Genomic DNA, 14,765 nt, shown 5'->3' with positions numbered 1-14,765 from the left:
TGCATGCTGAATTGCAGCCAGCGTAGCTGATGCTTTAAACTGCAGCTCTTACCTGCAAAGCTTCCAGAAACCTGAAAGAGCCAAGCCTGCGGCCACGGGGAACCAGACAGAAAGTGGCATTGTGCAGCATTTCACGGTAATCATACCTAACGAGAACAGAGGAGAAAAGAGAAAATTCAATTAGTGGTGAGTCCTAGAGTAACTGGGCGTGAAAATGCAAACAGCTGTTGAGACACATCTGGCTAAGATCACCTCTGACCAAGACCGCTCACCATCAGGTTACCCAGCTCCCCCCGGGCACGTGTCAGCCACCTCCCCAGCTGCTTTTTGTTCATCCTCAGGAGCAACCACTATGGGAGAGAGCTGGGGAGAATGGTAACAAAACTGGGAAGGAAGGAAATCATTTTGCCTTTGCAATAATCAGCCACTTCTATATGAAGAGGTATGCATGAGTTCTAACAACGAACTTAGATTGAACCAAAGCATTGTTGCAGCACTTCTGTGACCCCGATTTTTATCCAGAATTAGTCAAAGTCATGCACAACTGCGCTCATTTCTGTGCAAGAGGTTTGTACGAAAAAAAAATAGCCAAACTATGCCAAATAAATCTTCCATACTCAAGCAAGCACTGAAAAAGGGACAGGATGGGGGGTTACGATGACTCTTGTGGTGGTTATTGTCAAATGTGGTGAGAGGGATAAAGTGCCAAATTTTGGCCACCAACCACAGAGCTGCAATGACCCCTGCTCCTCTGCATTAAAACTTATAGACACTCCTGATTTTGTTTGTTTGCTTTTTTTTTTTCCAATTCCATCAATCACCTCAAACCCATTCACCAAAAACACGCACCAAATCCTAAGAGTTTGCAGTCTGCTATTAAATACTTGTACTTCTGGCAATCCCAGGGAAATGCCAACGGCACCGACCTCATCTGAGACAAAAGGATCCAGATTAAATACCCTCCGTTCTCCAGTGTCCTGGACCCTGCAGACAGATGTTAACTTCGACAGTAACTTGTGACGCTGAAATTTTCTAACACTAATAATCTAATTTAACCGTAGACTGCAGGCAGAGCAATTTTTTTTTTGTAAGCATATATATGTATATGTATGCGATTATATTTTCTATATAAAAAAGTCCGGATCTATGCTTGTATTCTCGCACAGGCCAGACAGATGGGAGTAAGCCAATTTTCAATTATAAGCTCTGTCTTTAGGAAGAGACATCTTGCAAAGGCCCATTTGCTTAAACAAGCGTGTATAGCTAATTTGCACAAGAAAAGGTCACTGTGAATGGATTAAGATTATCTCCACTGAGAGTAAAATAAAACCCCTCGTTGCATTAATTAAAACTACAAAACAGACTTCAAAGTACATTTTTTCTTAAATCGTTATCTCAGCTTTGGTTAAAATACATATATACATATTCTATGTGAGCGGCAGCAATTTCTTTTTCTCCATGTGGGCTATTGATTGGCAGCCGTGTCCCAGCCCAGCAGCCAGCAGTGACACAGCACACAAGGGAAAATATTAGGAAACTGGAACACCAAAAAAATAAAATGTTACTATTTTTAAGCACTCCTTTTATACATACTGAGAGGTCTGGGGCTCATCACTTTCACTGTATATTGTACAACAGAAAATGTTAATAAATACCAAAAATAGAATACCCTGTAGGGCGAGAATATACCAGTCAGAAGTCCCCCATCATTAGCTAGCTAAAAATGGAAAATCCCGTTAATATCCTGAAATTCAACGATATCCACAAAATGTTGATGGCAGAACCAGAACACAAAGAAAAGGAGAGAGTGAGGCCAAATGCAAGTGACTTCTCCACATGCCGCTGATGTCTTATGTTGGGTACCTTTTCTTTCACATCTAATTTGCTGATATTGGGATAGATTTATAATGGGGGAAAAAAAAGGATTTTGTTGACCATTTCCCACCTAGAAACCAGTTAGCATCTTGCTCCCATTTGTGTGTTTTAAAGCCTAACGTGTGATATATTGCTGCGCTCTGGAATAGCACGGTTCACAGTCATCAAGCAATTTATCTACATCATATGTACACAGAGACCCTCATCCTAACCTTGATGTATGGGCACAAAATTTCCACTCACTTCAGGGAGAGCCCACAGATACAACATGAGCAGACCCAGAGTAAAGCAATATCCATTGAGAACTGCTGCACCACATGAATTTCACCAGAGATTCTTCTCATGAACAACTTCTCTGCTACTTAAACCCAAGTGTTATAAGGTGACTTGACACAACTTTTGAGCACAGTGCTAACAGACTGCTTTACAGTCTAATCCTCCAGAGTCACCATCACAGGATCAAGTATCTATTTGAAATACTTAAACACAAGGTACTAATTTTACTCCAGTAGTTTGCGAGTAGCACACAAAACAACGGAGGTTCCCTTCCTTAGCTGAAAGACAGAAGATACCCCTGTATGTTTAAATACAAATTCGGAAACGCCTTTCACACAACACATGTAGCCAGCCACAAATACATAAACATCTCTGTCAAGCTGCAAGCAGAGCTTTGTAATTTGAAGCACTGCTTGGAGAAGAAATCGTTTACATGTATCAAAAAGCACCTTAGAGTCAAGTTTGCAGCAGAGACCATTTGATGTTTTTCTCAGACTGTCAGGCGGCATTTGGAGGAACCCTTGATCATAAAATCATCGCATGGTCAGTGAAGTTCCAGGCCACAGGCCATGGGGGAGACAGAAGGTGTCAGGGCAGCCCTCAGTTTCAGATTCCTTCCCATTCAGCCCTGTGGGAACCACGCACGCAGCAAAAGGTTTGATTTTTGCTGGTGTTTTGTTGGGGAGGGGAAATTCCTTACGTATGATCGGCATATTTTCCACATACACATCTGAAAGCATCTCTGCGCTTAACTTTGACTTGAAAAGCTTTCAGTGAAGTCAGAGAGATAATCTGCGTGATTACAGGTAGGTATCTCAGTTAAATCTTTATTGGACTTGAAATTTCTCCTTCGCTTCTCCAGAAGAGAAATCAGAGCTGGCACAGACATCCAGGAACACCCTTTCAGCTACCGCACGACACTTGTACATTAAGGGCTGGTCTGGGATCTGTTGCAAAGACCAGTATCACACCAATGATGCGCTTGATTTTCCCACCATCTCCATTGACTAATCTCACCAAGACCACAGGGAGGCAACAAAATATTACAACCCTGATTGCAACTGGCGGAGAGGTCTTAAGTTACAGAGAAAATAGTCAAGAGTTTAGCAGAGGTTCTTCCAGAGCCTCATCTTCTACTTGTCCCCTTGCAACGGGGGTTATATCTGTTTTCAGAACTAATTATTTCCATCAGCCAGTAATGTCTGAGGGTGGCAGGGAGATTTGTTGTGATCTTCCAGCTTTGCATCGCTGTGGTTTCTGCAAACCAGGAGCTGCCAGCTTGTGGGGACGGCTCTGCTTTGCCTGCCTATCCAGCTGCTCTGGCTTTACCCAGCTATGGAGATCTTCCAGGCTCCGCTTGCAGCCGAGGAATCAGAGCAATGACCGGCACCACAGGGCATCGTGTGGGTGGCTGGCTGGGCACGTCTTCCTTATTTGTGCCACTTCGCTGTCACATTCCTTCTGGCACTTTCGTTGATTTTGGCAGTTGATCTTCCCAAGCATTTACTGTAGGAAAGCTTTGAGAGGAGTCCTCTGCTTTACTCTGAGGGTATTTATTTCCTGAAAGTTCCTGGTTTCCATGTTAGAAGCAGCCAGGGAGTTGGGGGTGGGGGCACATGCTTATTGCTCATGCTCCTGTGTTCCTGCCTTCTGCACACCCACATGGAGGTAACATTCTACTGCCAGTTTTAGGGTCTGCTTGGCCTGGGCCTCAGCTGCATCATTCAAACATATTAAAATCCAAGATGCATATGCCTTTAATATGACAGTTGGGGTTTTATAACTAAAATAGTTACAGATTTAACCCAAAGCTCATGTCCCTTTGTAAGGATCAGCAGTTTATTAACTTTCAGTCTTCCTTCCATTATGATTAAGTGCACCATGTTCACAGCTAATACCTTTTTAGGCAGCATAAACAAATAGCTCTATTTCTAATTAATTCTAATTTATTCACGTTTTAATTGAAATATCCCCTCCCTGCTACCGCCCATAGCTGAGAAAACATGTTCAGCCCCATGTATCACGCAGGTGTAAACACCGCAACACCGTGTGGCCAATTATCCGAAGGAGAGACGCTGCTCAGCCAAATGTTCTTACCATTTTAACTTCTTGATCCAACACATTGCTTCTGTCTTTCCCATCCCCTCCTCTCTCTTTTTTTTTTCTTTCCTTCTGATGTGCCGACCTTGTCAATCAGTGCATGGATTAAAGGGCTGCTTGGGATTCCTGGTTCACCATTATCCCAAGGAGCCGGGGCAGGCTGCAGAGGCTCTGCAGTGACTAATCAGCCATGCCATACATTCCTTCTTACAGCTTAAGCATTTCCCCATGTCACTACACTTAAGAGATTATAAACTACCCTGGGAAACATTTTCACTACCAACTTCAATATAAACTCTTTTTTTTTTCCAAAGCCACATCATCATCACCACTGACTGAACAGAGATCTAAAAGGACACCAGGCTGTTTAGACCAGCAGATACGTCCAGCTACCCAGCTGTAATAACTATCACACTTTATCCAGCTATATGTCACCTGTCACGTAGGAATCACGAAGCAGTGTACATATTTTCTTATCTAATCTTCTAAACGCTGATATGGGATACCGTCACCATCCCTGTTCCACACAATGAAAACCTGAGATACAGATGCCTGCTGGTTCTCCAGCAGCTGGACAGACCTTGGCAATGCTAACCCCAGCGTCCTCACCTGCCTCCCTCCTCTCTGGTGATGTTCATCCAAAATTATCACTATAACGACTATCAAAATTCAGATGGAAATACAGGAGCAGAACCCAAACCAAATACAATGGGCTTAACTCAAACCACATACTATGGGCTTAACCCAGCGGTACATATTTTAGCAATGTCACACATAATCCATCTTCTGGAAGATGCTGGAGCTCATCTTTGGCAGGGAGCATCTGCACATACCGCCGTAGGTGTCAGATGGGACTAGAGCTGTTTTCTTCTTTCCGGAGCCAAAAATTGTGATGGCACTTAACCAACTATGTCCAGGGCTCCCTCCCTGAATCTGCAAGTCCATGAACACATGCTGAATCTTTCAAAAGTCTCTGCATCAGTTCAAGTGCTACAACAAAGACAGATATTAAACACCTACAATGCAGGACTAAATGGCAGAGTGTTTCCCAGTTTTCCAGCATATGAAGTTTCAGCTATTAACCAGTCGGTCAGTTTTCCATGTGTAAATGCTTAATGCAGATGGCTCTGAACTACTGTCTGGAGAAAAGAAACCCACCCTGTCACACGGAGCGTCTCGTCGCTTGGTTTCCATTAAGGTATATTGACTTTTAAATAAACTGTCAAGTAAAACTTGGCATTGAAAACACCAAGTGAGTAACTGTCTTTGCAGAAAAGCTGACAGCTCAGCTGTGCATCAGATAGATGGCTGCCCAAGACTGAGCTCGAAAGGCTAACGCATCCTACTTGGAAGGGTGCCGTCGCCGCAAGACTGCTTGCTTTCGGATTTACGGCTGCATGATGCTTTGGGGTGATATTAATGCTGGTTAACAGGCTACTGGCTGGCAGTTCATCTCCCTCGCTGCAACCGCTGGTTCTGGAATTAGAAAGTTTGGAGGTGCAAAAACATAATTGGAAAACTTTTTTTTCCCCCTGCTTAAAGGGCTAATTGATTTCACAGGTGTTTAATTATCATTTGCTGTGAGATAATACCTTGTAGTGCCATAAAAAATGGATTTAATTTTCAAGTGCTTGCAAAACCATTGCCAAAGCCAAGTTAGAGCTAAAGCTAGATAATTATTCTATAAATCAAACACACTGCCTCCTTTCTTTGAAATTTTTAATACTTGGCTATAATGATATCTGACGACCTTGAAACCAACATAAAAAGGATTTTCTTGCCAAGTGCTGAAAGCAGCCATCGGAGTATTTCTTTCAGCCTGGTTCATTACTGCAGCTGCCGTGCTGCCCGGGCTGCAGGACTCCAAGGGACGCTACGGTCCAAGTCCAGCAGCACCGTGTGCGAACAGTGATCTCGGCACACAGATAATGGCCAAGTACAGGTACGACCATGAGCCCAATGTGAAAATGCTGCTAAATTAATGAAAATCCTGCACGATTCTTCTGGGTCTGGCAATGGCAATTCAACTTGGCAAACATTCAGCAACTAACGTCAAGGTACAACTGTTTTCTCCTTCCCATGCCAGCATCTTCTTTTACTTCAGAAGGTTGGATTAACAAGGCAAAACAGAGTAGAGTTTTCACTTTAATGTACTACTAAAGGAACTTTGTAACAGTTAAGATGGACAGTAACCATTGAAATGTAAATCATCTTTAAAGTCTTTGGCGGCATCAGGGTTGGATTCAGTTCACTTTGATATTCTGCACAGATACACAAGCCACTAAAGTCAATGCACATTCTAACAAATAAAAATGCTCTAATGATTTCTGTCTAAATATTTACACAGAACGCCCTGTAAATCTATACGGTCCATGCAAAGCATACACAACATTTGGTCTGCCAAATATTCTCCAACTGGCTCTCAGCGTGGCGGTTACACCCCCTAGAACAAGTAGTCTTACACAGCAGCAAATGTGGTCTCGCCAACATCATTTGATGTTTAAAGATAACAAGTGTTCCAGAGAGGACTGGTAAGTAGCGTGTCGGAGGCAAACCTTGCCGAGGTGCCTCTCCAGGCAGCGTTACACCCCAGTTACCAGCAACCTGCTAATAGCATCGTGTAGCGCTTCTTCTAAAACCAAACGCCGGCTCCTGGGCTTTGAAGTCCTCCGAGAGCGCCTGTTTCACAGCAGCACCTCGCTGTGCTGGCAGCAAGAAAACTCACAACACGCCTGAATAAGAAAAGTCCACGAGGAAGCAAAAGCACCTCCCGCTTGTATCTTGTGAGAAATGTAAACATAGCACCACCTATTGCAAATTTAATACCCTCTAGGTCAGCGGGAAAGCACTGAAGATGCTGATGCTCGCAGGTGCGGATGCACGCACAGACAGGAACACACACATACACACAGCCACAGGGTAAGATTTTACACGGACCCACCTCCCCCGCCATCTCCTCTGAAGTGACATAAACGTATATGAATTCTCTTTGCCTGAAATGTGCCCGTCTTGGCACTTACTGGCATCAAGCTGCTAGACCCTTACAAGGTAAAAGTAAGACCAAACTGTTAAGATGATCCAGTGCTTCAGGCAGGCTATTTCTAACAGGATTCTTCTAACAATAAATTATGGCAACACTTTCCATCATTATGGTACCTCTACCTTGCCACTTTCTGAAGATCACAAACTCCTTTCTGAATATTTTAATATAAAGACCCTCAGCCTGCCGGCGGGAGAACAAAGCAGCTTCTCCATTTCACTGATGGGAAAACGGCCACGCAGCCTGAACTTGGGCTTCATTTACTCAGCTCTGTTTCCCAGTGCTCTGCACTGAAAAATGCAGGAGTAAGTTGAAGGTAATATCTAACTCTTGACAGTGGGCTTTGGCATTTCAACTGAGAACTAATATCCTGGGCTGCATCAAGAGGTGCATGGCCAGCAGGTGGAGGGAGGTGATTCTGCCCCTCTGCTCTGCTCTGGTGAGACCACACCTGGAGTCCTGTGCCCAGCTCTGGAGCCCTCAGCACAGGACAGACATGGACCTGTTGGAGAGGGGCCAGAGGAGCCACAGAAATGGTCAGAGGGCGGAACAGCTCTGCTGTGAGGACAGGCTGAGAGTTGGGGCTGTTCAGCATGGAGAAGAGAAGGTTCCAGGGAGACCTTATTGTGGCCTTTCAGCACTTAAAAGGGGCCTATGAGAAAGATGGGGAGAGACTTTTTATCAGGGCCTGTTACAATAGTACAAGGGGTAATAGTTTTAATCCAAAAGAGGGGAGATCTAGATTGGACATATGGAAGGATTTTTCACCATTAGAGTGGTGAGGTACTGGAACAGGTCACCCAGAGAAGCTGTGGATGCCCCATCCCTGTGAGTGTTCCAGGTTAGATGGGGCTTTAAGCAACCTAGTCTAGTGGAAAGTGTCCCTGCCTGTGGTAGGGGGGTTGGACTAGATGACCTTTAAAGGTTCCTCCCAACCCAACCCATTCTGTGAGTCTATGATTCTGATTTTTAAAATTGGGGATATTACATTCTGTCCTTCACAGAATGACTTTGTTTGGACCTTAGCCTTCTCCTAGTAGTGAAGCAGCGTCAAACGCTTATCCAAAATAGCCCCATCTGGTCCCATTAAACAACCTCACGTGCTGTGACAGTCCAGCTGTGAACATCTTTGGGGTAATTTCCCACCACAAAGCCAGTTTTCCTATTGATCTATTCTCTAGCTTAAAAAAAAAAACAACAAAAAACCACCAACAACAAAACGCCCACTACTGGAATTTCAGTTATTAAAGCATCAGTTTGGATTAAAGACCCAAACAAAGAAAAATCCATACTGCGTTTTCTGAACAAAGAAACAAATTCTAGCTCATCTGCCACCCATTCTAATTTTAAGATTACAGGACATACTTGAAAGCCTCAGAGTGAGGAGAAAGAAAAGACTTATTGTGAGATCTCTCACCTGTCAGCACCTGCCAGCTCTGAAGCTGATGATTCCCTTCTGCCTGTCAAAAAAAAAGGCCTCCAAATCTTTCTTAATTATTTTTAAATAGCTCTTTATTGAAAACTTGAGGTTAAAAAATGCTGATGAGGATCAGTTTTCTACAGTTTCATGCTTCAGTATCTGGGGCTACTGAATGTTTTAACTAACCTAGAAAGAGAAATGGTTGATTACAAGCCCTGGATGACAAAATATGAATAAAATCAGTGCTCTGCATCCGTTCATGCCACAGTTCAATAACTGCACCCAGCAGAGTCCAGAGGACTCTGGCATAAAGAACATCACCTCCATTAAGCTGCCTGTAGGACTGGGACTTCAACAGGACAGTACAGAAAGTACAAATCCCTGAAGATGGAATTAGAAGGGGTTACCTTTTCTGTTCTTGTTTTGAATGTCTGGTTGAGTTCTTTACCAAACAATTTAGAATAGTCCTTATGAAGCTTATCATTTTCTATTCAGGTCCACAGATCTCCCCATTACGGCTATCGAGTGCCTAAGTGGCTTGCTGGCATCTTTAAAAGTTATAGTCCTCCAGACGCAACATCTAAAAATGGAAAGCGAAGATGATGTGCAATACTGGCTCTAATTATGCAGGAGTTCGTTTCTATGAATGGCTGGATTTGTTTCCGAAAAAGAAAAGAGAGGGACTTTACACAAGAACTGCTGGCAAAGTCCCTTGTTGTCTAGGCATGCTGACCTAAAACGTGACCATGCTTGGAGGAAAAACTAGTTCACAAAATCCACGGAACAACTTTGAACGAAAAAGAGAAGTGATTTATTTTTACTCATAAGAAGTCAACTGCAGCTTAGTCCCCAGGAGTGGTAACACCACAATGTATCTACATACCTCAATATTTTGGTTGCTTATTAGTTCTCATATTTGCCCTCATCTCAGGATCTCAAAGTATTTTATTTCTCCTTTCTACAAATGAGATAAAGCTACCTCACAAATAAAGGCAGGACACAAAGTAAGAAAACAAAACAAAACAAAGCGAACTCTAATTCTCTGTATTTTGATTTTGTAGCACTGACCTTTGTTACAGTCCAGGATGGGTTTCCACTGACTGACATGATGAGGACTAACTTCTGCAACAAAGCAGTGCAGCAGTATGAACTGTGGAAGGGCAGGAAACTGCATTTTTTTCCCCTACTGCAGTCAACAGTGTGCATTGAAATAATTTTTGTTTTCTAAGAAAGAGCAAAAAGGAGACAGCAGGAAGAAATGTAAAAATGGATTGATAATTCTTTTGCAGTGATATCTCCAATTCCTGTCCTCAGTTTTGCTAACATAAAGCTAAATCGGACCACTCCATGTGCACTTTGAGAACTAGGACTGTGCTTCATGGAGCGGCCAGGTAAAACAGGGTCTGTCACTCTGCAGATCTGCTCCTTCTCTGTGCTCACTCACTTCTGCTGACTACAGTAAAATCAAAGTTTTCTATTGTTCGCTCTTCTCAGTAAAAAATGCTCCTCTGCATCAACAAGTCCCTTTTGGAGCCAGAATCTCCTCTCCTGAGCCAGGGGAAAACACGAGCTGCACACCATTGAGTTGTAGATTTGAAATTGCAGCTGGCTTTTGTTAGGTGTTTTTTATCTTTTATAGGGTTGTTAAGTGACTCCAGTGGTCTTCGGTTGATGTTACACCAGATCGGGGTGACTATATTCCATTCAGTAGCGCTGGAGAGAGTCTTACCAACTTACAAGAAGACAAGGGGCAATGGTTTCAAACAGAAAGAGGGCAGGTTTAGACTGGATATAAGGAAGACATTTTTTGCGTTCAGAGTGGTGAGAGACTGCAACAGGTTGCCCAGAGAAGCTGTGGATGCCCATCATTGGAAGTGTTCAAGGTCAGGTTGGCTGGGGCTTTGAGCAACCTGGTCTTTTGGAAGATGTCCTTGTCCACTGCAGGGGCGCTGGACCAGATGAAATGTGAAGATCCCCTCCACCCCAAACCTTTCTATGGTTCTATGACTGCCCATGGTGGCACATGGGACTTTTAGGTCCCAGTCTGAACATGCAAAATTGCTGCCTAAAAAGCCCCGCAAACACGCTTGCATCCATGCATACGTGTATGTGCACACTTCTGCACTGTTTACAAAGGACTTCCATCTGGAAACCACTGATGCATGTGCATTTCCTTTTTCTCTTGCCTGACCATGCCCTGACACACAAAGAACCTCACATATGATTTTCTAAAATTACTTTTTCAAAAATCAAGGCCCATTTTGAGAACCAAGTTAGAGGAATAACCAACCAAAGCAAATTGAAAACCTTGTTTTGAAGAAGAGCTCTTCTTGAGCACGCAAAGCGAGTCTTTTGAAAACCAGTCTGCAAATATAAGTGCCAAACGCTATCTAAACTGAACCATATCACAATTCTGAGCACCGCTTTTCATTTTCCTCCTCATAGTCCCAAGGAAACCACATACCTGCTGATGGTGAATGCCTGACTGCTCGCAGCTGTAGCCCTAACGCATCACCGCAGCGTCAGGCATCTGAGCTATGTCGGGACCAGTCCTAAGAGATGCAGATGGTATTTCTCAGTCCCTATCGACACCCATTCCCGCTCCCAGCACCGCACACAATCATCTGCTTTGCTTTTTTAGCATTCCTGCCCCGCTGGGCAACGTCTGCCCGAACGTGCTACGTCTGGTTGCAAGCTAATACATTATTTACACAAACTATTCAGGCATAGCAGCAAGGATATAAAACATTTATCAACAAAGGGACCAGTTTGTCATTTTAAAATAATTATGTTTCTTTAAAGAAATCAACAAATCCAGTTGTCTCAGAATTATTTATTAGGTTGCGCAGGCTTGAAAGGGCTCTCTCTTTTGGAGGGAGGAGTCTCCCCTCCACATAAAGCTTTAACCACGAGCAATGTTATAGCTCAGCAAGGAAATCTCAAGCTTACACGTTTAATAGCCAGAACGCTAATGAGAAGCACAGGTCAGGTTAGGTGCGTGGTGGCACCTTGTCCTGTGATCTGCCAGACACTGAAAAACCTTGAGTGAGCTGTGGGGTTGTGTTGGAGCGAATAAAAGACTCAGCATTCCGATTCAGTGTGAACCGCCCAAAGCCATTTATTGAAACAAGCCTCCTTATATATGCAGTTATTTCCTGATCACACGTCCACGCTCCAAGCGTGCATTAATTGATTGGATATCATCTATGTTCACGAGCTGTCCACGCGCCCGAGTCTCACTGCTGGTAGGTCTGTTGATTTACGTCATGTTGCTGCCTTGTTGCAGAATTGTTTTACTCCCACAGCAGGTCCTGCTTTCAGCTTTCTGAGGTGGCCTTGAAATTCCTTTGGGCCTGGCTAGTTCAATAACAAATCTCCATCTAATAGAAACCCATCCACAGGGTTGCAGGGCAGGGAACTCCCAGGTGTATCTGCAATTCTCCTCCGCTATCAATACCTGGAGCACACCTACACCACACTTACACCTGGGAGCAGCTCCACCAGTCCCAGCCCTGCGGGATCCAACCAGGAATCTCCTCCAGCTCTGCTGGGAAGTGTGCAGGGCCAGCATGGCCAAAAAGCCCTTCGCTCTCTGCCTGCTCCCTGCACAGCACTGCCTTTTCATGCCTCCTCCAGAAATCCAGACACAAGGACATATGGAAAGGGAAAGGCATCGGCATGCAAGTGCTCAGATCGGAAAGAGACCTGTGATCTGGTGTGCTTTGCAGATTGCCAAGGAAAACATGACCGTCCAGACAAAAGGGTTTACAAGAGGATGCCAGCACTGATCAGATTAGTCAAAGGAATAACAGCTCTTCGGCCAAGTGCTAACAGCCAACAGATGGAGGAGAATGATGTTGACTGTCAGACAGGCCATGCAATGACGCAGTACAGCATGCGACGGACTGCTTTGCTTTTTTATACAGCTAATTTTGATATTAGTTTTACAATATTTAATTTTTTTTTAACCTTCCAGTGATAAGTGCAGAGCAGGTCCAAGACATCTGTAAAGGAGGCTTCTGTATCAGGGTAATTCAGCTTCCACCTCTTATGAACCACAACCACAGCACCCTGTGCTGGCGGGAGAACAGGTTGCACAGTTCCCAGCTGAGTCTGGGTTTTGTGTGCCGTGTCCCCAAGGGGTATAAATGAGACTGTGAGCTCTTTCTGCAAACTTCCGAGCAGCTGTTCTCCCGCAGCTCCCTCTCTCAGACTCCAGATGGGCTGTGATACAGGCATTTTCCTACAGCAGCACCTCAAATCGCGCGTTAGACGTGTCAGCAATTTCTGCTGACATCGAAGGCTAAAAAGGTGCAGACCTGGAGCAGGCTTTTTGGACCATCCTCATGCAGTGCAAAAATCTTTTACATACTGTTTAAGAGACTACAAAACAGAGTAAACCAAAATCCTCTGTAACGCTTGGCATCTAAACCAGGACTTTTTACCTTAGAAAGAAACAATTCTGTAAAGTATTAAAGGGTCACTGTGGAAAAGCAGTTCAAGGCTATTACAGAAGAGTAAATGAATCCTTAGACACAGCAACCACATTGTACAACAGAGGAGAAATGGTCCCTGTGTACGTGGAGTCAGTGAGGCAGATACCAGAAAACATCCAGTGCTAATACCCCCGCATTTTAGAAAGATTCTGAATGATTGAAGACAGAGAAAAGGGACAGAAAAGTTATTTAAGCAACTGTAGTAAATACCCTTCTGAGAGAGACTTAAAGACCTCAGCTCGTTCAGCTTATCAGAGAGAAGAGGAAGAAGCGGCTTGATTACAGCACATAAGTGGCTCTACAGGGAGAAAAAGAAAAGGAACCGAGAGTTCTTCAACCTGCTGAAAAAGGGCACAACAAGAATCAAGAGGTGGAAGTCAAAAGTGAAACAAACATCAATAGACATCTGTACTAATGGCCTGGCACTGAAGGTATGTTAACTCCTGAAGCAAGCTGCCATGGGAGATGGTGGCTCCTCCATTAAGTGATCTCTTCACATTGAGGCGAGTGCTCTGCTGGAGGACACGCTGTCACTCATCCCGGTTTAGTGGGCACGGCACAGGGTAAAGCAGGGGACACGGAACGGGCTGCGATGCGCAGGAGATCAGACGGAGTAATCTCCTGGCCCATCTGGCCTTCCATTTTCTGTAAACGCTGCTGGTATCTGATGCCTTCTGATCATCCTGAGCACAAAATCACTACCTCCAGCATCCCATCATGCAAACTTCATCCAATTAGATTAGCACTGAAAGGCACAGGGACACAAAAAGGGACAGTGTCTTCTCATAAGCAACCCATGGCACTAGTGAAATCGCTTCACTGGAGTTACAATAAATTCTGTAATAATAAACAGTAACAGACTAAACTTGATAACAAATAACCTTCAGGATTTTTGCTACTTCAGACCAACACATTCAACTTACTCCAGAATTATTTATCAGATGAACGGGACAGTTTGAAAGGCATCCACTGTTGTACAGAGATCAGTGTTACTTTTCTATAGAGAACAATGGGTTTCATTCCTTTAAAACTTTTCATAAGACTTTTCCACAAGGATGATCATCCTGATCATAGTACCAAGTGAAAAGGCTCACTCTTTGATTATCGTTTTGGTAAACTCAATAGCGGCATACATAAATTTGCAGGGAAGGAGGAGGAAAAAAGCCCAAACCAAGAAATTATTATCCCTAGGTGGAAATTTTAAAATGATCTTTTTCAATGGACTACTGAAACCCACTGAGCAGATACTGGAAACGTGAATGGATAACACTGGAAGCCTAGGGATTAGCAAAGCCATTACCACAATCGCATTTTCCTTGTGCGGAATATTTTGCTTTCTCCTCCCTCCACCTTTCAAAGGTTTATGATCTCTGTCTAGCAATGCACTAAGTTTTTCCACAAAAAGTACCAAGTCCTCTATAATTTAGTTTGGAACCTCAGTGTTTATTATCCTTTGCAGCGAGCAGTCCTGTTTAAAACTGGTTTCTCATCACGCATTAATATTCTGGTATGGGAGGTTTGCAGAAACGGAGAAAGAACAAGAAATAAATTTTAAGGC

General features: G+C 43.8%; 1 protein-coding gene across 1 annotated transcript in view; it reads right to left on the bottom strand.

Annotated features, from left to right (window-relative positions):
• EXT1 (exostosin glycosyltransferase 1) overlaps positions 1-14,765 on the bottom strand; it is a 182,080-nt gene that overhangs the window by 28,567 nt on the left and 138,748 nt on the right. The window contains exon 2 of the mRNA XM_065830557.2: positions 53-146. Within this exon, the coding sequence (XP_065686629.1) occupies positions 53-146 (94 nt within the window). The remainder of the gene's footprint in view (positions 1-52; positions 147-14,765) is intronic.

This window comes from Patagioenas fasciata, chromosome 2, assembly GCF_037038585.1.
Source record: "Patagioenas fasciata isolate bPatFas1 chromosome 2, bPatFas1.hap1, whole genome shotgun sequence".
Classification (NCBI taxonomy): Eukaryota; Metazoa; Chordata; class Aves; order Columbiformes; family Columbidae; genus Patagioenas; species Patagioenas fasciata.
Note: the sequence above shows the minus strand (reverse complement) of the source record. Positions and strands in the feature narration are given on the sequence as shown.